Below are 15,002 nucleotides of genomic sequence, written 5' to 3'. Positions count from 1 at the left end.
ATCCACCTCCCCAAGCACTGCCCACGCTGGGGGTCAGGTCAGTATAATTGTGGCTCTCAGGATATTTCACCTCTGTGAGAGATATAGCAATGTAAGTTCCCAGTGTAGACCAGCCCTATGTCTTTTTGCAACTAAAATCTCTGAAGTTTCCATCCTCACTTAGCATCTCCATCCCTTCCCAGCTTCTGCACACACACCATTCCCGTAGAGCAGGGATCCCCAACGCGGGGCCTGCGGGTGCACTGGCGCCCGCCAGGGCAGTTGTGTGCGCCTGCAGGATATCGCGCCTCCGAAATGCTGCCACCGAGCGCGGCCACCTGAGGACACCTGCCGAAATGCCTCCTAGAAGCGTTGCTGTTTCTCGGCGGCATTTTGACAGTGGGGCTTCTTTCCGCTGCCGCTTCTCGGCAGCATTTTGGCGGTGGGGTGTTTGGCGCCCGCCACAGTCTGTTGGGAATAGGAATAGTGCTATTCCCATAGAAAGGTTGGGGACCACTGTCATAGAGAAACTGAGCGTGCTCCCTTCAGCTCAGGGCTATAGGAATGAAGCGAGACTTTCTCTATTATGGTTGCTCCCAGCTGCTCTGGACTAGGCACTGGAACTGAGAGCAGGGAATCTGTCTCTCTTGTGCCCTGTGACAAATCGACTGTGGTGTCAGCACGTTTGCAGCCTCAACATTGACAAGTTTTTTGTAGAAATCACAGAAAAGGAGTGTATTAAGGAAAGATTTGGAGGAGGATAATGAGGTAGCACCGCAGATGTTTACTGAAAAATTCCTCCCAAATGTGAGGGGCAGCATGGGAGAAAGCTCAAAGGTGCTTGTTTGAGCATTTAAAAGCAAGCAATGGAGACTGGTATCACAGGCTGTTCAAAGACAGAAGCTGAGGTTTTGAAGTGACTGAGAGATGATCGTGTGGGGACAGGCAGTGAAAGCCCATGAAGGTGAAGACAAGTAGTTTATGTATGATGCGAAAGAGAAGGAGAGCCCACGGCGGGATGCCAGGAGAGTGACACCGCTGAAGCGGCGGGCTAGGAAAATGATCTTTGCAGCAGCATTCTGAATGGATATCTGTGGACAAGATTACATTAGTCCAGGCCAGAGAAAAGGATGTTGCAGTAATCAAGATGCAAGATGAGGAGATCCTGGACAAGAGTTTTAGCTGTGTGGATGGATAGGAAAGGCTGTATCTTACAAATGTTATGCAGAAAGAATTGGCAATATGTAGACATAGCCTGGAGATGAGGACCTAGAGCAGGGGTCTCAAACACGCAGCCTGTGGGGTTATTTTCTGTGGCCCACCAGCTCCCCGCGGCCCCCCTAGCGTTTACCTAGAGCGGTTCCAGCCCGGCGCACACCGGGGGCAGGGCAGGCTCCCTGCCTGCCTGCCCTGTCCCCGTGCCACTCTGGGAAGTGGCTAGGACTTGGGGGAGGAGGGGCACAGGGGTCTGTGTGTTGCCCTGGCCACACCTCCAGGGACCTCCCCTGAAACTCCCATTGGCCGCGGTTCACCATTCCCAGCCAATGGGAGCTGCTGGGTGCGGTGCCTGTAGGCATGGCCAGGGCAACACACAGACCCCCCCCCGTGCCCCCTACTCAGGTTCTGTCCGCTTCCCGGAGTGGCGCGGGGGCAGGGCAGACAGGCAGGGAGCCTGCCCTGCCCCTGGTGCGTGCCAGGCTGGAGCCCGCCCCCCAAACACCCCCGGCAGCCAAACCCCCTGCCACACCCTGCACTCCTCCTGCATCCTGACCCCCTGCCCTGAGCCCCCTGCCGCACCCCACACTCCTCCTGCACCTGGACCCTGCCCTGAGCCCCCTGCCACACCTCACTCCCCTCCTGCACCCCGACCCCCTGCTGCAATCCACACCCCTCCTGCACCCTGACCCCCTGCCCTGAGCCCCCGCTGCACCCTGCACCCCTCGGAGGCAGGGAGGGAGCAGAGTTGGGGTAGGGATTTCGGGGAAGGGATTGGAATGGGGGCAGGGAAGGGGTGGGAAGAGGTGGGGCAGGGGCGGAGCCTCATGGAAGGGGTGGAGTGGGGGCAGGGCCAGAGCAGTGGGGGGTGGCGGTCAGTGATGTGGCCCTCGGGCCAATGTGCTAGTCCTCATGTAGCTCTCGCAGTCATTTGAGTTTGACCCGTGACCTAGAGAGAGGTCTGATTTGAAGATGACACCCTGGTTATGGGCCTGAGTCAGGCAGGATGGTGGTTTTGTCCACAGTGATTGAGAAAGAATGTAGCAGGGAGGGTTGGGGGAGAATATTAAGAGCTCTGTTTTAGCCATGTTGAGCTTGACCTAATAACTAGACATCCATGAGGGGATATCAGAGAGACAGGCTCAGATTTTAGCTTGGACAGAAGGAGACAGGTCTGGAGAAGAGAGGTAGATCTGTGAGTCAGTATAGATACAGTAGCTGAATTTCTGTTTGCAGGTGAGATTACCCACAGATAAAATGGAGATGGAGAATATAAGGGGATTCAATGAGGGATCATATAAACCTTGTACCAGCCTAGAAGGGGTTAAGGAGCTCTGGAGCTGGAGTAGCCCCAACCTGTTGCACCTGCAAGTCATGCCAGGAATGGAGGAGGGGTTTAAAAGCATGACACTCAGTCAGCTCAGTAAGAGCAGCTGTGGGTGGGGAGATGATTGCTGAGCTTCCCAACTCTTAGGAAGAGGCCTGGTAGCAAGCAGAGCCCACACCCTGGCCTAAAAGGAACGTGGCTGAAGAGGCTGTCTCCTGTATTTTTGCTGGAAAACCAGTGGACTTTGAGTTGGACTGTGGCCCACTAAGGAAGAGAGGCCAATGTCCTGGCTGGGACAGCCTGTATGTTTCTTTTCCTTTATTTTCTTTTGCGGCTACTGAGCTGTTTGTGTGTTCCCCAGAACTCCAAAAGGGGGAGAAGTATCCAGAAGGGCTCAGCCTGCGGCCTGAGAACCCATCACCACCTGAGTGCTAGGAGCACCCCACTGCAGTAACTGGACCTGAGAGAATACTCAGCCCCAGCAATACCTGAAAAGGGTGCGGTGTTAGGAGCAGGTCCTTGACAAATCCCTACAGAAAACTGAAGAGGTGTGGATGAGGAGGATTCTTTGAAGGACACTATGAAGGAGTGAGGTAGGAGAACCAGGAGAGGATAGAGTTTCATTGAAGCCAAGGGAGGACAAGGATTTCAAGAGATGGAGAATGGCTGATTGTACTGAAGGCAGCTGACAGGTCAAGAAGGATGAGGATGGAGGCCTGGTTCTGAGTTTTGGCTACGAAGAAGTCATGAGAAAGTTTGATTTCAGTGGAGTGCAAGCGGTGGAAGCAGAATTGGAGTGGGTCTAGGATTATGATGATGACTTGTATTACCATATTGCCTAGGAGCTCCCTTCATGGACCAGGGCCCCATTGTGTTAAAGGCTGTGCAAAGAGAACAAAAAGACAGTCCCTGCCCCAAAGAGGATTGAATGGAAGGAGGGAAATGCCTGACAGGGATTGTGTTCAGTGAGCTTAGAGGGATATAGGAGAGAGGCAGTAGTTGGAAAGGCCAATGGGCTCAAGAATGGCTTTTTTAAAAAAATAGGAGATGCAAGCTTGTATTGAGGGGAAAGAACCAGAGGAGAGTGAGAGATGAGGGAGAAAAGTAAAGTAGAAGATGAGAGGGGGCCCACAGGAGCTCAAGAGATGGGATGGGGCAAGTGGAGGAGTTAGGGGAGGAAAGCAAGTGAGAAACTTCTGCATCTGTGACGGGGAGGAAGAGAACTGTAGGAGGAGAAGGTCACTTGGACTTTCTCTTGGAAGAAATTAGCAAGCACCTGTGCAGAGAAAGCAGTAGAGGCAGAAGGGGAGGGTTTGAGGTGTGAGTCAAAACTAGTGAAAAAGGGACTGATTGTGGATGTGGGAGTCAACTAAGTTGTAGAATTAAACTTGGTTATCTGGGAAGATGCCAGAACTGAAGGAGGGGAGGACAAATTTGTAGTGGAGGAAGTCAGCCAGGTCACAGGATTTCCACCAGAATTGCAGGGCCGCCTGAGAACACAAGTGGAGGAAGTGGATGTTCGGGGTGGGGAGCCAGGGCTGGAAGTTGGCAGGGCATATCTGGCTATGGGAGAGCAGCAAGAAAGAGTCTAGGAGAGGGAAGTATGGAGAGAATCAACAACCAATCAATGGAAGAGAGGTCTGAGCTGAGAGCAGACAGGATGTCATAGACATTGAGGGGCTGCAAGTCACGGAAAGGGCGAGTCACAAGGTGTAAGAGCAGGGGCTCGTGGGGTATGCAGAAAGAGGCCAGGTGATGGTCAAAGAGGGGTAACTCGGCCAGAGAGAGCTCAGAAAAATTACGGTGCTGGGTGAAGAACAAGTCAAGCAAACAGCTTTGGTGGTGCGTGGGAGAGTTGAACTTGGGCTGCAGGCGGAATGAAGAGGTGATGAGGAGGAAAACATGCAGCTAGGGTTCAGATGGGAGTTGACGTCACCAAGAATGAGTGTGGGAGATTGTGAGGAGAGGAAGAGAGAGAGAGGGATCCAGGAGTTGAGATCAGAGAGAAAGGCGGAGGGGAGGAGTTCGATGGACAGTAGCTCATAGCAGCATGGAGGGGGAAAGGAAAGAGTCAGGTGCAATGCTGTTCAGAAGAAGAGAGAGACTGGGAAGGGGAAGGTGGGTGGGATAGAAAGTGGCAGGAATGTGAGAGGAGAAATCCAACACCCTCCCCAGGGTCTGATCCAGGGTGGGAGTGAGAGAGGAGAGGCCTCCCTAAGAGGGGAGCTGTAGAGGCCATGTCAGATGAAGGGATCCAGGTCTCTGCGAGAGCCAGGAGCTGGAGGGAGTGAGATAGGAAGAGGCCGTGGATGGCTGTGATTGATTTTTTTTTTTTTTTAAGAGCTGGAGTGGGTCTTTCAGAGACAGCAAGAGAAGGGGGGAAGGAAGGAAGCAAGATGATAGAATCACAGAAATATATGGGAGGAGGCAGCTCAAGAGATCTAGTCCCTCCCCCACCCTGCTTAAGCAGGATTAAATATACATATAGATACTTATACGCATACCTAGTGTGCCAATAGCCATCTGCAATCGATTGCTTTATGCTAAGATAGTGAGCTCTTTGGGGCAGGGGCTGTGTTTTTGTTCTGTGTGCAGGCAGTGGAGTCCTAGGTCCCATGATAACATGAAGTGGAAAAGTAAATAACTGGAACCAGGATATCTTTCCAAAGCAGAAAATGCTTTCTCAGCATTGCTTTACCTCTTTTATTTAAAACAACTAATAATCACTACTACATGTGCACAGATAGGCCTTGTGTAACGTAATACATTTTACCATTGATTTTAGGACAATCAACTGCACGGTTATGTATCTTCCTCTGATAGTCTGTAGTTCTGAGGGGAGGACACAGAGAGGAAGGTTAGTGTTGTGCAAAGAATGTTGTGGGGAGGTACCTTGTTACTACTACTATTTCTGGCACTGGCACGGGAACTTCTGCTGCTAATGCTAAGTCGGGACACTGCTAGAATCATACTGTACAAAAAATGCCCATGCAGCAAGCAGCTCATTTTGTGGAAACTCAGTTAAGTATCTTCATCATCAAATAGAATAGCTGCTGAATGTTTGGATTGCCACACAGGGTGGCTCGTTAGCTGGAGGTATTAGCAGAAATATAACAAATACCCCAGATTCCAATCTCTCTCACATTCATGACTGCAATCATTGTCTTAAATTATTCATGCAAGATTTCTTGACAGTGAAAAGTTGAGTGAGGTCAGTGTTATGCATGACGCACATTTGCTTCCAAGTCTTGTCTAAATCCAGCTAAGTAAAAATCTTCCCCTTCGTCAGCTCATTCCAAAGATACAACAAGAACGAATTTTATCTGCTACAGAATTAAACAATTAAAAAAGTAATGAAATACAATGTGACAAACATACTCACACGTTTTTTTATTTACCAGCATTTAGCTGCACACCTAGCATATGAACACTCTAAAACTACTTTGGCACAGAAGGCAGTAGTCAGTGAATCATAATTTACAATAGTAATGGTCTTCATTCTGATCAAAGAGTGGTGCTGGAACACTTCTGTAATTTGAAACCTTAAATGATAAGAAGTTACTGCTGAACAATTCTCTTTACTCATCCATCTGTTAGAATGAAAACAAACAAAATGAGGGAAAAATCCAAACCAATATTCACATCAAAACTGTTTGTACATTTGCTCCCGGGAAAAAAACCCTGCTATCTATAGGGGGAAAAACTCCAGAGAGTAGCAGGTATCAGGGTAGACAGACAGCTCCCATCAATTACTCTAGGCCTTTCTACAGTAGTAGAATCCCAGATACATTAGGGAACCCACAACATGGTTGTGTCCTAACCATATCATAACATGGTTTAGTTTTGCCTGCATAGACTAAACCAAATCAAATTGTGACCACATTAAAAGAACTATGCTAATGAGGATCCCTTCCCTTGGTTATTATATGATTTGATCTGGTATGCACAGGAAAACTTAAGCCATGTTATAACATAGTGAAGGTGCAGCCATGTTTTAATGGAGTTTCCTAACTTGGTTGGAATTCTAGCACAAAGGCATGGACAGACACAGATCCTCTTAGCTCTAGACATCCAAAAATCTCAACGCACATTACAAAACTGGGTTTTATATAATCCCTAATTTGCAGTTGAGGGAAGAGGAACACCAAGAGGCTGAGTGATTTGATGAAAGCCACTCAATAAGCCAGTTGCAGACCTGCCACTAGAACTCTGGTGTCTGAGCTCCCAGACCATGCTCTGAAAACTAGAGAGGTTGCTGTCTCCTGATAAGGCCGAGAGACAGTTCATAAATTGAGGAGGTGGAGGCGCTGAAGCTGTCATTGGACCAGTTTTCTGCTCCTCCAGCTGCACTAACACAACAGTTACTCCTATCCATACTTCACCCTCTCTAGCACTAACCCACCCCGATGGATAGGTCAGCAGATGTGAATAAAAGCAAGTTCTCTCTCTCAGGTAATTTATTAGAAATTTAAACAGAAGGCAGGGTAAGTGCATGATTGCTCTTCTGTTATGTGAACAGTTACCTAACTCAGCAGAAACAGACATTAGCACAAAGACATTCTTTGCCATCTGATATTGAAAGAAAACCATTTGGCGAGCGCTTGTAGGCAAGGATGATACTCTCCTTGCTGCCCATCTTTCAGAGTCTGGTTTGATATACCTTTCATATTTCTGGAAGGGATGCAGCCAGTGACAAACAAACAAGGGAACCTGAAGGTGAAGAAAAGCTAAGGTTATCTGCGCATTTCTGGCTACAGATATGACAATGGTGTTTCAGATATGGCTAATTAATTAGCATTCTTATTTTCCCTGACATTATGATGATGGGTTTTTAGGGTCAGCATTTCAGAGCAGCATCCAAATGTTTGAGTATGTGAACTCAACCTTTTAAGCTCTGCCCATCATTAATTATTAGGAATTCACTGCAGGCTCATGCAGATGAGAAAGCTGCACTGAGAGGGCCCTGTATTAAAACAATTCTATCGTGAATAATACCAAAAGAAGCATAAAATCACCAGCCAAGTCAGTGGCTTTTTAGAGAAGTGTTTCCCTGTTTCAAGCTTGCTCTACTGTAAAATGCCTCCCTTAATTTTATTTAATCTTTTCCTACTGGGAGTTAATTTTCAAGCACAACATCCATTGCCAATACTAGATCCAGCAAACCCTCAGGAGCCAAAAGTAGATGTTTTTAATTAAAATGTTGGGGAAAAAAGCAGTAGTTCTATTCTGGGAATAGTCTTGAGTTTTTTTTAAATAATTCAAAAATTTATTATGAGGTGTAAAACTGAGTCAGGGTAAAATAAAACAGAGAACGATGTTTCAACTACACCAGAGCAGACAAAACCATAAACCAAGTCCTAAAATGAAGCCAGGAGAATCAACATCCACATGCATTTAGATTCTAAATATCTTCTGAACTATAAAAATAGTCTTTGTGTAATCATTTTCCATCTATGTAGACAAATACACATACAACTCAGATGGGAGGAAGCATGAGCTTGCAGTTAAAGGAGTACATTAGGAGATTTGGATTTAAGTTCCAGCTCTGGAGATTCCTTCTGTGAACTTGATCAAGTCGCTTTTGCTCTGTGTGTATCTCCCCATTTGTAAAGCAGGAATAACAACAGTTCCGTACTTCACAGGGATTTGGTGAGGATAAATCCACTAATGTATGTGTGGCTTTCAGAGCAGACAGTGATAGAAGCCATGTAAAAATCTAGATACATAAATAGGAATTAAGGCTGAATTTATTTTTTAAACCAATAAAACAAATAGTTAATGAAAGAGAACAGTGATCTTAGACTTTGTTTGCCAAGTCTTGGAATAGCTATTTATGGTTGACTGAAAAAGAAATTAAGTTTACAGGAATAATGTAAGTTCACATTCAACCTTACTTACCACAGAGCAGAGTTTTACCTTATAAGAAACAGCTGTGTACCAGAGAGAGGGGTATTCCTCAGAAAGGTTTTTAAAGGGGAGAATCCTTCGTCACAGACCCGTGGACCTCAAGAAAACAAAAACTCACTTCTGAAATGTCTGAAAAACTGCCCCAGCCCCCTCTTCTTCCTTGATATGGAGGTCTCATCAACTCTAAGGTTAGAAGGAACCATCATGATCATCTAGTCTGACCACCTTCACATTGCAGGCCACAGAACCTCATCCACCCAGGATTGTCCCTAGCCATTTGGGTGCCCTATGCAGGCCCCCCAGAGGGAGTGGGGGGCTTGTGTGGGGCCCCAGGCCTCCCCCCACAGGGTCTAGGAGGCAGGAGCTGTGGGGGGGCACTTTTGGGGGCCCCATAGGCCCAGAGTGGCCCAGGGGATTAGCAGGGGGCCGGGAGCAGCCCACTCCGCTTCCCTTGCCCCGGCTCCAGCCGTGTCGCTTGGGGGAAAGGATTCCCCCCCTGCACTCACCGGCAGCGGTGGGAAGCGGAGTAGCCCGGCCCCAGCCAGCTCTACTCCGCCAGCTCCCAGCCACAGTGCTCCACATCCCACCGCTGGTGAGAGCAGGGGGCGTCCTTTCCCCAATCTGAGCGACATGGCTGGGGCCAGGGCAACGGAAGTGGAACAGGCTGGGGCTGTATCGCTCTGTTTCCTGCTGCTGGCGAGTGTGGGGGGGGCGGGGCAATCCTTTCCCCAACCTCCCCACACTCACCTGCAGCCGGAAGCGGAGCGATGCAGCTGGGAGTTGGTGGAGTGGAGCGGGCTGGGGCCAGGTTGCTCCGCTTCCTGCTACTGCCGGTGAGTGCGGGGTTGCTGGGGGAAGATGTGAAATGGGGCAGGCTGGGGGTAGAACAAGGGGGAAGGGTAAGAGGTGGGATGGAGGGAGTTCTCTGGGGCCCCACACCACCCTAGGGATGGCCCTGATCCTTGCAGTGGGCGCAACCCGCAGGGGGGCTGGCCGAGGGATAGGGCTGGTCGCCGGGGCAGGTGCTGCCCTATATGCAGCACACAGCTGCCTAGGGCACCATGAAACTTCGGGCAATTTGGTGCCCCAAATTTCATGGTGCCCTACGCAGCTGCTTATGCCTAAGGATGCCCCTACACCTACCCACTCCTGTGTTAGAGAAAGGTGAAAAACCCCCAGTGTCTCTGCCAAGCTGATCTGGGGGAAAATGCCATCCTGATCCCCAAATATAGTGATCAGTTAGACCCTGAGCATGTGGGCAAGGCCCACCAGCCAGACACCTGGGAAAGAATTCTCTGTAGTAACTTAGAGCCCTCCCCATCTAGTGTCCCATCACCAGCTGCTGGAGATATTTGCTACTAGCACTCGCAGATTGGCTACATGCCATTGTAGGCAGACTCCTCATCCCCTCCAGAAATGTACTACACTTAGTTTTGAAGCCAGTTAGGTTTTTTTGCCTCCCCCCAACACTGTTCTCTTCGTTTTCATGGGCTCATGGTATCTGGTACCATAATGTAACTGCATATGAGCTCCTACAAGGACCTTGTCGATCTAAAATGTTGTATAAGAGGGGCAAAAGCACATCAAAACCAACGAGGAGTCTGGTGGCACCTTAAAGACTAACTGATTTATTTAGGCATAAGCTTTCATGGGTAAAAAACCCACTTCTTCAGATGCACAGACTAATATGGCTACCCCTCTGATATAAAGCTCTGGGATCTAGGGCTTGATCCAAATCCCATTAAAGTCAAACCCCCAGAGACATTAAAGTGATTGGGCCAGTAAATTATTTCATTAGGGCAAATATGAAGAAAAGCAAACAGTTGTACTAACAACAATTTACATAGCCGGGATTTTTTTTCTGTTTCTTTTATTTTTTGTGTATGAGTAAAAGATTTCCCTGTACTCACCCCTGAGCTGAGGTGGTAATTCCTTGTTTGTGACATCAAAGGCTGTGCAAACATTTGCATTTGTCACAAATTTAGCTCATGACTGCTGAAGGGCGTGTGATCATTGTCAAGTGGTAGCACAAGACTGTAGAGGCTAAGCCTGCATACTAGCATATGTATGCAGGCATAGAGGTTTAATGAGCTACCCCTAATTTGAACATGGGTTTTTGTGTAACCCTTCTGCCAGGTGGAGCTAGCAGCAACAAGGGCCGGGTTCAGTATCTAGGAGTTCCTTTTCAACAATACAACACAAAACTGGCTGGAGCCCCCGACCTGTTGACCTGGGACAATTGCACACCACCCCTGGGCACCTCTAAGAGGCAATACTTCCCCTGTCGCAAGCACAGAGTCTGAGTGTAGCAAAACTTTTAATAAAAGGAGGGAAGTAATTCAGCATTAATTTGGGAAAACACTGCAATTAAGGTTCATAAACACAAACCAGAGTAACAGACCCACCACCAAGTAAGTTGGGCAGTGTCCTTTTCTCCTCAGGGTCTTAAGTCCAGCAACCCAAAAGTTCCCATCCCTTCTCTGTACCCCACTCACAGTTGCTGTCCTTGGCCAGTGCAACCCCAGAGTTTAGAGGTTCATCTGCAGAGTTCACCTCCCAGTCTGTGTGAAGTGGGGAGGGTAAGGAGGCACCTTACATGCTCCACTGCTCGGGCACCTGCTTGTCGCCCCAATGGCCGATTGCCATGCCTCTGCAAGACTCTGCTCTGGCCCTCTCCACCAGCCTCTCTGCTGCCCAGCTGGCCACTCACCAAGATACCTTCAGGGCCCCCTCCCATTTAACACAGCTTTCAGTGATTTCAGCTGTTAGTGGGGGAACCTCACTGCTGGTACACATTGGGCAGTCTCTGGTAATAGACACACTGTCCCAAACTTAAACCTAGTTATCAGCAATCAGCTCTGTAGTGTATAACGACTCCCAGTTGAGTCTAAATGGAGAGAGGAAGGATCAAATGGTATCAAGGACCCTTAAACAGAACCTACACCCCTCTCAACTCATTTGGTGTTGGAACCCGAGTGCCATTCAGTTGAGGGTGAGTCCCTCCATTGGGGTATGCCAGGTACAGTTCTGCTGCCCTTGGTTCACACAACAAGGATAACAATCCTTTATTATTCCTGCCCCAATAACAAGGAGACAGGGGATCCAACACCAGCCACAAGTGATAATTTGGGCAAGCAATCCCATCATGCTGAGCACCTAGGCAGGGTGGGTGTGTCCATGCAAACGAGATCAGCTTCTGAAGTCTTTTTCCACAGCTCACCACGAGATGTCAGGGGAGAGCTCATTCAGACTCTGTTTACATTTGTTTTATAATTTGCAAACATTGGAAAGGAAAGCTTAACCCTTAAGGATCATGGATCTAGGGTTTGCGAGAGCTATAGCTGAGTTTCCTGCAGTGTGATAGCCCATCTAAAGGCTAAGGAGTTCAGACCTCCAAGGTAATAAGAATGCTCTTTTTCCATTGGAAAGAAAATATTCCTGAGCTGCTTCAGGGGAAGAGAGAGGTGATTAATTCATGTCGCGGCCTGTATATTGTAGAGATGGCAATTTTGTTAGATGTGATGAGGAGGCGTGTAACAAATGTTTAGGTAGGTGGATGGAGTCAGGCCCAAGGAGAGGAAGAGTTTGAAAACTCACTGAAATGCCTGTCTGACTATGAGCAAAGAGCAACGTCAGCCTATATTTGTGAAATCATGTAAGCGATCACTGCCTGCCATGCTGACCAGTATTGTTTCATTATTTATTTATTCATTATTTATTTATCCATCTGTCTAGATCCATCTGTTGTCTCATCTTATACTGAGACCGTAAGCTCTTTGGGGATGGACTGTGTTTTGTTCTGTGCTTGTACAGCGCCTATTGTAACCCACACACCTCCTGGGTGTGGTGTTCTGTCCAATCTAGTGGCATTGAGACCACTTAGAGAGAGAGAGATTATGAGTCTGCTGTACAGCCTTAGCTAACAGCAAGTTGTTGGTTCAATCTCGCCCGCCCACAACAGGGGTCTGTCGGCGTTACACTAGCACAGTGGGATCCTGGTTCATAACTACAGCCCAGAGGCATTATAATACAAATAGAAAACAATAATAATATACTCAGTATGTCCAGATCACTAACCTTGTTAGCATGCGGTTTTGTATTCACAGAACATCATCAAGAAAGTGATTGGACAGAAGTTTGTGTATAAATTTGTCTCCTTTCCTGAGATTTTGAAAATGGATCCTCATGCTGTGGAAATCAGCAGAGAGAGCCTCTTGCTGCAGGACAGTGAGTGTAAGATGCTTTCCGAGGGCAGAGACCAGCACAAGCACAATGTGTCAGCTCTGAAAAGCACAAGCCGTAATGAATATATCCATTCTGGTCTGTACTCTTCTTTCACCATCAACTCCCTGCAGAACCAGCCAGACACTCACAAGCCAATTAAAACAGAAAAACTGGAGGAGAAGTCGGAAGGAAACATACCAGTGGAAGAAGTCAGGACTGTTATAAGATTTGTGACAAACAAAACAGACAAGCAAGTGATGAGGCCCATTGTGTCATTGCCATCGACGTCCGAAGCAGCAGCTGGCTCTGCTTTTCTCACCTCTTCAGTGTCAGCTAAAATATCTTCTTTAATGTTGCCTACCACAGCCAGCATTTCATCTACTACTTCTCCATCTTCATCACGGTCCCCATCTCTGTCTCCTCACTCACCCCTCCCTTCAGATCACAGGAGCCTCTTTCTTGAGTCCAGTTGCCATGACTCAGATTCTCTTGAGCCTCTGAACCTCTCTTCAGGTTCCAAGACAAAATTTCCATCTCTTCCCCCAAAGGCTAAAAAACCCAAAGGCTTGGAAATCTCAGCACCGCCCATGGTTCTTTCCAGCACTGATATTGGTTCCATCGCCCTCAACAGCCCAGCACTTCCTTCGGGATCCCTAACTCCAGCTTTCTTTACTGCACAGGTAAGAGATGTCTATCTAATATACTCTTGTTTAGGACAAATAGGTTCTAATTTGGTCAAGACTAAATGAAGGATCAGTTTTATGTGCATATGTCTTTCACACTGAAAAGAGTCCATGTGGAAAAAATGTGTAGGAGATGCCTATATAAAATGTGGAAAGTACAGTCCTTTCTTGCACACATGCCCAGCGCTCTCTTAGTAATATGGAGAAAAGTAATTACAGTTCACAGAGTGGGTCTAAGGATAATGAGACATTCACTTGGGGCAGCTCTTAACATCAATCAGCTATCGTTTAAAACCAGTTTCCAGGTATGCGGAACAAGGAGGAAAAGGCCAAGAAACAAATACATGTAGTTACTCGGTCAAAATGTGGATGTGTATGTCATGGGATGCTTGGCTGATTTTTTAGTACCACTTGCTGCACCCATTCATAAAGTGTGACATTTTCATTAGCTTTCAAAGCAGATCAAATTAATTGGTTTCTAAGAAAGGGCTCTTAAGCCAATTTCAATTTCAAAAGGCCTTACAGGTTCATAAAGCATTTTGCTGCAGTCTCCTTTCTGCATGAGCCTATGAAATACCTATTTGTTTCTGTTCACTGTAAAGTGGATGTTAACTAATTACATAATTCTAGGAGTGTCAGTGTTGAACAATAGTTGTCCTGAAGGTGGAATTCACTAAAAATAATGTCATTGGGCAAACCTAGTAATTCAAAGGACAAGAGGAAAGTCAGCAAGAAGCAGATGATTTAATGCTTGCATCATGCGAGCATGTGTCTGATTGCACCACAGTAAAATTAGAGAGGAAATTGATTTGTAAAAATATGCACAAAGGGAGACTATAAGAATAAATGTTCATGCAATCAATATTAAGTGAAATTTATTGAATATATAACAAAAAATAAAACAACAAATGGTAGGGTGGCTAACTCACTCACAAAAGCAAGGAAATCTAGGGTTATGATTTAAGCCTTATCCTGAATTCACCAGATATTATGCCTTCCTTTTATTAGAGCTCTGCAGTAGTTGGGCACAAGGGAATGATTTAAGGTTGGGTCTCAAATATTAGCTTGTTTGTCTCTACTTGTCATTTGTGCACATCATAAAAACTCCAAGTGTAAAGTACAGTTAGCAGGAAGAACTGGAGTGTGGCAAGCCCGAACTGAGATGCAATGACTAGCATGCTGAGTATCTAGCTGTGATGATAACCATGGTAAGTGTTTTACTTTCAGGGCACAAAAATGGACAAATAAATCATATCAGGTCCAGAATGGGACAGACTGAAAGCAAGGTCCGTTGCAAGTCTACTTTAATCTAATACCACACCCAAAATCAGTGCAGCCATTTTGATTTGTTTCCTTGTTGGTCTATTCATTCACCATTTCTTTGGATACTTCACTTCCCTGTTATCTATAAAATAGTGTATTGCGTCCAAGATTTTCAAAAAGGAAAAATTAGAAAGAGCCTGGTTTGTTTTGTAGTTGACTGTGGGCCTCTTCTTGACTGATACCGACTGTGGTCCATTACCAAACACATTAATGATTCAGTTCTCCATCCGTTTATTCCACTGTTCAGCAAATCTTCCTTAACAGCATGTCCTATCACGTAAGAGACTGAATGCATCTGAGACAGACATGGTGTGCTTTTGGGGCCATTTGCTCTCCAGATATTT

At 46.9% G+C, this 15,002-nt stretch overlaps 1 protein-coding gene across 3 annotated transcripts in view; it reads left to right on the top strand.

Moving 5' to 3' along the window:
• Positions 1 to 15,002, top strand: part of ELK3 (ETS transcription factor ELK3) — a 61,090-nt gene that overhangs the window by 35,255 nt on the left and 10,833 nt on the right. For all 3 annotated transcript variants that reach the window (XM_038415211.2, XM_043492044.1, XM_043492050.1), the window contains exon 3: positions 12,535 to 13,332. In XM_038415211.2, the coding sequence (XP_038271139.1) occupies positions 12,535 to 13,332 (798 nt within the window). The remainder of the gene's footprint in view (positions 1 to 12,534; positions 13,333 to 15,002) is intronic.

Source organism: Dermochelys coriacea, chromosome 1 (genome assembly GCF_009764565.3).
Source record: "Dermochelys coriacea isolate rDerCor1 chromosome 1, rDerCor1.pri.v4, whole genome shotgun sequence".
Lineage (NCBI taxonomy): Eukaryota > Metazoa > Chordata > Testudines > Dermochelyidae > Dermochelys > Dermochelys coriacea.
Note: the sequence above shows the minus strand (reverse complement) of the source record. Positions and strands in the feature narration are given on the sequence as shown.